Raw genomic sequence first — 11,001 nt, 5'->3', positions numbered from 1 at the left:
GTGCTCCAGGGGATGATTTGGGTTCATTTTCTCTCTTTTGGGGACATCAGTTGTAGCCACTGGGGTTGTCCAGTGCCAAAGACAAGGCACAGAGATGCAGCAGCACTGCTGGAGTGAGATCAAAGCCTCTGAAAAACATTTACACTTGAGAAACTTGAAAAGTTAAATCACTGTTTTATTGTGGACTTTATTGAGGAGAATCTGTCTTTTCACCTTTGGCTTTTAAGAACACTTAGGCATGAGTCTGTGGAGATGCACGTGTTCCCCTTCACTCACTTGAGATGTTTGCTCAAAAAATAAACAAATTCATGCCTCCTGCCTTTATGGTATGGGATCATTACATTTAGAAATGAGGGGTTTTTTGTCCCAACTGATTGAAAAGAAACAAAAAAAAAAAAAAAAAAAAAAAGAAAAAGAAGACTTCAATCATTTATTCTCTCCATGAATAAAGAAGGAAATCCTAAAATAACACGGAAAGACAAGTCTGAAATGGAAGAAGGAAGAGATCAACATTTATTTGCTAAGCAAGTGCAAATAATACAAGTTGTAACCACATACCAGAGGTCAGACCTATACCAGAATGAAAAAAAAAAATTGAGAGGAACCAGTGCCTAGTTCTGAATGGCTTTGAAAACTTCATAGGTGAAAAGAAAGTCTACAGATCTTTTATGTTTTCTCTTTTAGAAATTAAAAAAAAAAACCAAACATGGGAGCCTGTAACTGTGAAACATTAATTAAAAATGCAATAGGATTAAAGTGATCAGTTAGGACAGCTCATTGACAAAATCCCTGTGTGCCCAGCATGGCAGGGATGTGATGTGCAAAGGACTCTCCCATGTGGCATAAATCTGCCACTGCACGGTGATTGCTTTGTAATGCAGCAAAGGCAGTTATTGCCAGAGATGGAGGCTAAAGCCAGTGGAAATGAAACTTGATTTAATCCTCTTTTCCTGTTAACTATTCAGTATCCTATGTGGGTGCCCATGGAAGTCACTTCTGAAAGGTGAGAAGAAGAAAAAAAAAAAAAAAAAGGAAAAAACCCTAGTCTTTGCCGTGACTATATTCCAAACAAAAGCACACAGGAGAGCATTTCTAAACATTAATGCTTGGTCACATAAACGGAAAAATTCTCTACAAGTTGCGTATTTAATGAACTTTTTTCTAAAGAGACCCCTGTATGGGCAAAAGCAGTGTCTCTGTCACAGAGGGTGATGTCCCCGACCCACCTCCTTGGCCCCATGCCACAGACATGCCCGTCATACGTGGCCACAAATCTTTGCCAGAAACAGAGGGGAAGTGGTGAGCTCGGGACTTCCCACCGCAAAGCCTCCGCGCCGACATTTCCTTCCTGGTGGCCAGTGGCAAGCCGCCGCCGGCACAACCCTTCCAACACATCCTCCTGCCTCTCGTTCTCTTGGGCTTCAGTTAAACTGCTCCTGAGTAACCCCATGCAGTTAGGTTTTTTTTTTTTTCAATTATCTTTTCTGTTTATTTTTTTTTCCCGGTTTTGTATTTTACAAGCGCAAACCTTTTTGGATCAATCTTCCCTGCTCACACAATTGCAATACTGTATTTTTACAGCCATTCAAGACCTGCTGGAAGCACAGCTCCTTGTGCCATTCTGCTAGGACTGGCCTTTGGTAGAAGCTCATTCTACCACCCTGTAGCCTCCTAATTAAAATCTCCATATACTTACGAGATAAAAAAATGCACGCTTCTCCTGCAGAGATCTCTACTTAGATATTTCCATCACAAAACTGCAGCGTGCTGGTGCAGGGAGCACACACCACATTGACCCCAAGTCCACCTGAGGCTCAGGATTGGCTGTGGCCACTTGGAAATCCAAATTGGTGCTGAGGTATGAATCCAGAGCTTGAATGTCTGAGGCCAGTTGCCCCCACTGACCAGGGACACCTCAGAAGATGCAGCCCATGACCATACAGGGTGCTGCAGTGTTGGGATTTAGGGGGTCTCTGGGTGGTCAACCTATCACCTATGGAAGAGCCAACGTGGCCCTAACTGTGCCCATGGTTTTGCAGCTGGCAGACACCTTCCTGGGAGTTGCTAATGGTGGAAATTAAGTAATAAGCCTTTTAGATTCATGCATTTTGTCAAACTGATAGAGGGGAGGAGGCAGGAGGTGAAGGGAAGAGCTGCAAGGGATGTCCTCGTTGCAGGATGTGGCCCTCCTGCCCTTCCCACTGCCACCTGCATTTTGGTGGGTGCTAGACACCTGTGGCACACCATTTCAGCCCAAAATCTATGGGGCGGATGGGAAAAGGGACACTTTCTGGCTTTTGGAGGGCTGAAACAGGGGGGCACGGGGTGGTCCTGCGCTGGCCTCAGTCGCGAGGCAGCGCACAGATCTGGAAGGGCTTGGGGCAGCGCGTGAGGCTGAGTGTGATGCTGAAGGTCAGGGCAGCAGGCACCGGTGCCCGGAAGGTGAACCTCTGCAAGAGGGCTGTGAAGAAGATGAAGAGCTCGGTCCTGACGAGCTGCTCCCCAGGACAAGCCCGCTTGCCTGGAAAAGGGACAAAATTAATCCCACGGAGTCCCGAGTGAGCTTCCACCACCTCTGAGGCTCCTCTCACACACACAGCCTTGCACAGGCTGCGGGAGCTTTTCTTCCTCGAAAGGTTAGGTGGCAATGTTCACCCACACATTTTGCAGAAACCTTCCCCAGAAGTTTATTGCTGAGCAAACTGCGACGGCTGTTTGGATAGAGGAAGAGGGGAAACTCAGAAAAAAAAAACCCCAAAAAACAAAAAACCAAAACCCACCAAACCAAAAAAAAACCCACAAACCCTTTTGCACAGCTTGCACAAGAGGAAAAAGAGTTATTTTTTCATCCTGCGATAACAAATTGATTTCCCTTGTGCTCCGAGCCGTCAGTATTAACTGTTACAGGGATTTTCACTGCAGGGATGGTCTGAAAGCTGGACAAGGAGCAGTACCCCCCAGCCTGGAGGGGGTGTCTTGGGGAAAAAAGAACAACGAACAAACCATAAAAAGGAAAACCATCTCCCCATCCATCATCATACCTGCAGAGAAGGGCAGAAAAGCCTCCTGCCTCCTGTACTGGCCATTTCCCAGGAAATGTTCAGGATTAAAGGTGTCTGGAGTCTCCCACACATTTTTGTCAAACATTATCAAAGTCAGGCTGGTCATCAGGGTGGTACCCGGCAAGAGGTGGAGAAAATGGGCCATTCCACGATGGAGAAGAGCAGACATGTTGTTAGAGTTATTTATTATAAGCTCCATGCACAATGTAAAATACATATATATTTTTTTTTTTAACAGCAAAATGTTTTTTCTCCTAAGCTATGTAATTAAATGAGGGTGGAAGCCTACAGGATTGTTCACTTGTGTGTGCCTCTATATATCAGCACAGTGTTGAGCCGTACCTTGTGCAGCAGCCACTGGTGGTGTTAATATAAACCAACTTTAAGTTGGTAACACTGTGTTCCCATAGGAATTTGAAGCAATTTAATCAAATAATTTTCAATCGATCCGCTTTGTTGTGCTTGTTTTAAAAAAACCCGATCTATCTCCACATCCTTCATCAGAAAAAGAAGAATATTCTAATCAGTGTGAAGCAGAATTTTTTATTTTTATTTTTCCTTGACGCAACCAGTCATATACGAGGAAAAGACTAGTTATATCTAAAAATCTCCTATTTGCTTTCATAATTGCAGAACAGTGTGTACACACCAATACCTATTACCTGGCTTTTATCAAGTCCTGCTTTTAATAGATGATTTTTAATACTCTGTGGAGTTAACAAACCCAAACTGTTTGCTTTCCTGTGTTTCTTGGCTCACGATTCCCATAATGTGTGGAGGATATATTTTATAAAATTTAAGGAACAAACCTTTTAAAATTGAAAAATAACACCAAAGCCATAGGGTCTCAAAATTCTTCTCCATAAGGAGGTGAGACCCATAAACAGCCCTACAGCGTCTGTCAGGAAGGCTTGTATTTTCTATATAATTTTGGTATCTCCATAAGATCCTGCTGGTTGTTCCCCCTCCAGGTGAGATTCAGATTTTGGGCCACGAGGACCCTGCTCTGGTGGGATGAGGGAAAGGCTGGTGGTCTCACGTACTTTGGGCAGGTGGAAGCCGGCCAGGGTGGTGCTGCTGGTGGACATCCTGGGCACTCCCAGTGGCACAACGTTGCCCATCCACAGGACCTGGCTCAGCACCGCGCTGGTGTACGGCATGTTCTCCTTGTCGGCCATCATGGGCTGGTGGCACCGACCCATCACCCTCTTGATTTCAAGCTGCACTTTCTCTGAGGAAAGTAAAAAACAAATAAAATATGTGTGTTCAAACGGTTCCCAATAAGAAACCTGGGGCACAGGCATGTCCAACATGTGGTAGAGCTGGAAATAACTCTGTTTTCTGAGTTACACTTATCTGGTTTTGGGCTAAGCCAAGGACCCGTCAGTGGCCCTACCCTGAATGTGGGGGTACGTGGCCATGTAGAGCAGAGCCCAGCGAAGGGCGGTCGCTGTTGTTTCAGTCCCAGTTAAGAAGAGGTCCAGAGTGGAGCACAGCAGGTTTTCCTCGTGGAAACACAAGTTGGTGTCACCCTTAAACTTGGGGAAAAATCATGTCAATGTAAAATCTTATTAAGGAGTGAACACTTTCAAAAAGCCAATCCAAACCCACCTGTACATAACTGAAGTCCTGCTGCTAGTTTATTATCCACTACTCCTGGACTTGGAAATTTCTACCCCTTACTTTCATTGAATTTCAAGCCCTATGGCCTGCTTTGAAAGACACCCTGTTTGCTGTAGAGGAACTCTTGAATGTCGGTAACATTTTAAAATGTGAAATTTCACAATAGAAAACATAGGCCTATGAGCTTTCATAGAAATGTGAACACATTCCCTGAGAGTCCTGCTATGCCATGTGACAGAATGAAAAATGGAAGAAGACAAAGTGTAAATACTTCCAAAGGGGAAAAAAAAAAAAAAAAAAAAAAAAAAGGTGTGTTTTCAAAGTGATCAGACTTCTGCTGTTGCTAAAATGTTTGGTGTGAAAGAGGTAGAGGGAAGGCAACTCAGGAGGCATGAGCTCCTCTGACAAAACAGCCTTGAGTCTTGTCTGCTCATTTTATGGGTTAAAGTTTAGGTGGTTTTAGGTATTTCCCTCTTACTTTTTCTATTTCCTTCAGGTAACAGTCAATATAATCTCCGGCCTCGGGCTGGTCCAAATCCTCCTTGTGCTTTGCGATCATTCCTTTCACAAAATATTCAAGTTTCTCCCAGTGCCTGAAGATTTTCCTAAAGGGTCCTGGCAGCCATCTGATGACCAAAGGAAAAGCGTTATACAGCTGGTGAGAAATCAAACAGAACAAAAGAGCATTTCTTGAGTTAAAAAAAGAGCAGGTATCATAGGTGAGATGATAGGACAATCTATTAGCTCTGCGTGCTACCAGGGAAAAAAAAATCAGTTTTGCTACAAAGGTCAATCTAGTTACAGAGGTAAACAAGTACAAACAAGATAAGAATTGGCCAGAAGTTTTCTGCTGATAAAGTTCCGTAATGGTGAGTGGCTAAATCTGTCATCTAATGTGAGGTGGCTGCTGGAGTCAGAAATCAGTGTGGATGCAGAGAAGCCCCTTAGTGCTGGGTCTCTGGAAGGGACAGAGATCAGACCTGACCTGTGGTGCGTGACCGTGTTGAAGCTGTGTCCCCAAATCCACCTGTTTTGGTTATAAACCTGAACTCTCAGACATTTTTGTCTGATGGGATTTTTCACAGAGAGTGCTACTAATTGGCTCTTCTTTTTTCAGAAACATAGAGGTCTTTCAGGTTTTTCCATTGGGTTTTTTTGGTTATGTCAGTCATAAGACTGGTTTTACAATCCTGTAGTGTTTTGTTGGTTTTTTTTTTCCATGCGCCTCAATATTTTTAACTTGCTTCTTTGCTTTCCTGGTGGATTTTGTGTAAACCCAGTCTAATGTAAAACAATACTCATGGTCATTTCCCTTATAACATGACTCTTTTCTACGGGGAAAAGCAGATTACGTCAGTGCCTTAGAAACTCTGGTTTCTGAGCACTTACATGCAGCTGAAGCTAGAAAAGCATCCAACTGGCTTTACCTGGCCCCAGAAACTTCCGATGAGCAGCATCATTTCAGCCAGCGAGTGCAGTAATTCCTGGAAACGGTTGTCATGGTAGTCAAAGCGGTTCCCAAAAGTTATGGAACAGATGATGTTCGAAACAGCACTGTTAATTTTGTAATGAGGGTCAAATGGTTGTCCTGGAGGAAACAAAATGAAAGACAGCTTTCTTTTTTTTTTTCTTTAAAGTCTCAGTCAAAACCACGTTCTCTACCAGATCAACAGCTGTGAAATTGGAGTGAGACCTCACCTACTTTTCACCAATGGTGATGCTAAGGTTTCACCTCCTGTCCTGGGGTCCTCACCACCCCCATTGCCTCCAGCATCCCGCTGGAGGTTGGACATTGTGTGTCATGACATCCCTTCTCTGAGGACACCCCCTCCTGTCTCCAGCCCAAGCTGCTGGCACACCAACATTAGCACAGAGCTGCTGAGGCAGGGTTTGAGCCATTTTCCAGGAGCATGCCACGCTATGGCTGTCAGATTTGCATGCCCCAACATGCTTTTGGTGCCAGTTTTAAACACCAGGAGAGGGTCCCTCAAAGCTTAGCCCGGGGCAGGGAGCTCAGAACTAACCACACTGAAAAAATATCGTTGCAACGGCCTTTAACTGTCCACCCCAGAGAAATCAAGTGAGATGGAGGAGAGAGGGGAGAGGGAGAGGATTGCAAGTCTCTGTGCCCACCTGTAAAATCCAGCAATAGCTCATGTGGCCCATAGATGTGATGCACATCAGCTCCTCTAAGAGCAAAGTGTGGTGTGACATTGTCACATCTGCATTCCCTGGGAGAGCGATCGAGCAGAGGCCATCATCTCCTAGGTCACATTTGGGCAGCCTGGAGAGCTACTGGCCATGATATGAGAGACTTGTATCAGTAATGAATCCAGTCCAGCCCTGAGTTGCTGTCAGGACACTGGGGAGCATCACTTTGAAATGCAAGGCACTCTGCACAGGACTGCTGATGTCTCCACTCTTCAAGAAAGTAATTAAACTGGGCTGGTGCTCAGATATTAGAGTGATGGACATGATCACTATTTGTCATTACTAATGGGAAGAAAGGCCCAAACCAGCAGCTTAATTAGTTTATTGATTAGGACTATAAAGGACTATAATCAATTGGCAACATGAAGTATTTGGCCTGTTCAGTGCAACAGCAATTAAAATGGAGCAAGTTCAGTATATAATTTCACAATTCCTGTTTAGATCTTTCTTGTTTACTATATATAGCTCCATAGAATTAGCTAAACCCCATCTGCTTCTATTTAAAGCTGAAGTGCAACATCACCCATGTACCAACATACAAATTATTCTTACTAATATCCCTCTGGCAGTTCTTAAAAGCTGGACCATAAAAGAGCAAGGCACACGCTTCATCTGTGCATGATACAAAAGGAAAGCCTGACTAAACAAGTTTTAAAATACTTTGCAAAACCAAGGACAAGCAGAGGTTAACTAAGCCTCTGAGTGTACATGCCTGATAGCAGGAGAGCTGCGTTTATTCCTTTGTAGAATACAGGAGAGTCTTTCTCAGCCATATAAACATGTAAGTTTTAATAAACCCCTAGTACATATTTGCTTAATATTAATTAAGGGAGGACTAAAATAGTAGGCCTGAGGTCTAAAATAAGTGCTAAAAGGCACAGTCTGGAAGTATAAGATAGAGATTTGAGCTACTGAAGAAATGTTTTGCATGTTAGGAGCTGTGTCGGGGTAAGAGTTTTAATTCTCATCATTGGTTTAGCTGGAAGCTTTGGGCATGGTGCTATACCTTAACTGCCCTCCTTTCTCCTCCTCAATTGTCTCCACAAGGTACCGGCTTTCCTCTTGCACTTTTTCCTCAAAATTTACAGCAATGTTTTTCAGTGTTGCTGAAGCAAACTTCCTCTGTTGCCTCCCTATGTGCCCATTTGATGATATGAGCCCTGTAGGTATTAAAACCAAGCAAGCAAACCTTGCTCCGGGTCACATATGAGTGATAGGATTCAGAAATGACCATTCATCTTGAACAAATACCCCAAACCAAAGCAAATACACCCCATAGACATGGAAAAAACTATAGCTTTGCCTGGGAATTAAAATTCAAGAGTAATTGGCTTATGCTAAAGATCTAGCTTTATGGATTTGCTTTAATCTGCTACTTTGTCACTTTGCGTGGGAAAAAAAGGTGTAAGCCAAAATACTATAAGTACTATCACGCTGTTGGCAGAGCTGCAGGCAGGAGCACCATACCCCGTCTCTGGAGCTATATGCAACCGGGGGAGAAAAACTAAAGGAGAAATTAAAACCGAGGGGAAAACTCTTCAAGTGTATCGATTGCTGGGCAGCTTGCTTTTATTTCTCCTCTTTCATCAAGACCTGACTTTGATCCCATCATCATCCCTAAATCCAAGAGAGATTAAAATGTACACCTGTGAGATTATTAGACTGAATTCAGTTCTTGCCGCCTTCTGTGCAGGTAGCAAAGACTGAATCCAACTTGTTTCTTTCACTCTATTTTTTATAATTGCAAATAGATGAAAAATTTGTACCAAATTCCTGATAGCTGTGCTTACCAAAGCCTCTAAATATTTCTTGGAAGAGTGGAATATTTCGCCTGTCTGAAAATATTTCAGCCTGGTGGATGAGAGCTTCTCTCACCATCTGGTATCCGTTGACCACCACAAAAGTCACACTTCCAAACTGCATGCTGGAGATGTTCCCACACTGATCAGTAAGCTGAAAGAGAGTTCATCGCCCTCTGAGGGCAAGAAGGTGGAGATTTTCAAAACTCACCCGGACAAGACCTCAAGCAATGGCATCTAACTTTGAATTTAGTCCTGCCTGGAGCAAGGGGACTTTAGAAAAACCCAAACCCAAGTCCACAGGTCCCATCGAATCTAAACTAGTCCATGAAGCCTGGAGACAGCATAAAAAAGGGTAGAGAGTCGTAGTGAGATGGTTTACTTCTATCGGTATGACCTGGGTTTCACCAAGCCTTTGCATCAATTCAACTTGTATCAAGGACATGACTTGTTTTGTCTTGCTCTGCTTGTTCACAGGAAGGGTACAAGGGGTGAAGGCACCACCCTGGGTCATGACACCCAGGCTCTTGCTGCTGAGGGCAAAGTACCACAAATAATCCCTTTCAGCAACTTCTTGTCTAAAGTAGTGTGGCTTCTTGCTCCAGCTATCCCATTTAGAAAGTGGCTCCAACTACTGATGTCTAGAAGCTTCCTTCTGAATTTGGCATTTATGGCCAAATTATAGCCGTTCTTCTTGCATGGACTTTGCTAGCACTGGTGTCTCCTGAGCAGTATTCAACTCCCTGATGTATAAGAGCAAAGGGCAATCATATCATCTCTCAGGCCCCACTCTGCCAAGGAGCTGCTTCTTAGTATGAGCCTACATAAAAGGACACGCATGGTCATGTTGAACTGCTGTAGTGACATGTGAAACCAGTCTGGGGCTAAATGGGTGTCTCAGTCATTGTGTGCATGTAAATGAACACAATTAATTTTGTTAATAATAATTGCGTGTATTGACAAAATATCCTGAGCACCCTGCCTCAGCCATCCCCCAAGGGTTCCCCTTGGGGATACCCATGCTAGTGGCCTCTGAAAATCCAGGGTAGATAGACTGGCATCAGTCTGCTAAGTGAAAATGAGAGACAAACAGTCACCAGAAAGGATATTTACAACCAGCATGTCAGAAATTTTCTTTCCACTTTTTCAGAGAAGCATGCTCAGCATGTATAAAATATCTCACGTTTGTTGGCTTTGGAGGGAGTCAAAGCTCTGGAAACCTTTCCAGAGCAATCACTGCCTCTTTTTGAAACACAGAAGAAGCCACAGGAATGGCCAACTCAGGGTTTTAAATGTTTCTCTGAGATGTAATGGGGCACATCATTGGCCCCTGAGCAGATATAACGACAAGACAATTTCCAGAGGTGAACTTCACAGCCCAGTTTATTTCTTTCACAACATTTTCCAACTGGCCCAACTTCCTGGGCTCCAGCAGAAAAAGATCATGATCAGATGGGAAGAAAGAGGAGGAGCATTTAGGTCTTCCTCCACTACGGGTTTCTTTTCCATTGGACCTTCCTACTCCCATGGAAGAGGAGGTAATAGTTAAGAGATAGAACCAAGAAGGGCCATCTATCATATGTGGTTATATAGCTAGTTCTTCAGAGGCTGCCCTTGCTTTACAGGTTTGGTGACAAAAGTCACTGAAAAGGTAAATTATTGTTAATAGGAGAAATGTCCATGGAGCTCTTACCTTCTGCAGTGCAAGGTGGAGGGGCTGCCTAAAGTCCACAAAGGTTCCCATGAGAGGAAAGATCTGTGGCCCTGGAGGGAAATTCCTGGGTTGTCTCTTTTTCATGAGGTTAAGAACCAAAAAAACCATGACCAGAACCACCAAGAACACCCGACCATTCAGCTTTTCCAAGAGAGAAACTAAATCAGGCCGAAACTGAAGCTTCATCTTGGTTACAGAACTTCCAGGTTTTCATCCCAGGAAGGGACTTGATGCTGGTGTTACATTTGCTAAAACCGGAGTAAGAAAGGACTGGAAAGAAAACAAACCAAGCTAAGATGCTGATAGCTTACTGGGGCCAGGATTTGTCATGGGCGAGCTACTTTCTTGTGTTCAGCTACTGCCAGAGCACCTGCTGAATAACTAAGTTAAAACACCAGGATCTCCAAAAACAACCCCAAAACGTTTGGCCAACCAAAAGCAATCTTGCAAACGTTTAGCATTACATCTGTCAACTCCCTGATTTTCTTATAGAAGAATATTCCTCCCTTCTGCCCTTAACAAGGAGCTCCTTTATACAGACACCTAGCTGGGATTATAAGCATTACAAACATTTGAGGTTAGGTGAAAGCAG

General features: G+C 43.7%; 1 protein-coding gene across 1 annotated transcript; it reads right to left on the bottom strand.

Annotated features, from left to right (window-relative positions):
* Window positions 1-2,342: 2,342 nt before the first annotated feature.
* LOC141960900 (cytochrome P450 2J2-like) lies at window positions 2,343-10,595 on the bottom strand. Its single transcript, XM_074907128.1, has 9 exons — window positions 10,389-10,595; window positions 8,687-8,849; window positions 7,918-8,056; window positions 6,113-6,275; window positions 5,164-5,340; window positions 4,459-4,600; window positions 4,107-4,293; window positions 3,042-3,181; window positions 2,343-2,521 (listed from the first exon to the last, which is right to left on the bottom strand). Exons 1-9 carry the CDS (start codon window positions 10,593-10,595, stop codon window positions 2,343-2,345), a joined length of 1,497 nt encoding a protein of 498 aa, XP_074763229.1.
* Between the last annotated feature and the right edge of the window lie 406 nt (window positions 10,596-11,001).

This window comes from Athene noctua, chromosome 5, assembly GCF_965140245.1.
Source record: "Athene noctua chromosome 5, bAthNoc1.hap1.1, whole genome shotgun sequence".
NCBI lineage: Eukaryota > Metazoa > Chordata > Aves > Strigiformes > Strigidae > Athene > Athene noctua.
The sequence above is the reverse complement of the archived record's forward strand: the minus strand, read 5'-3'. Positions and strand labels throughout refer to the sequence as shown.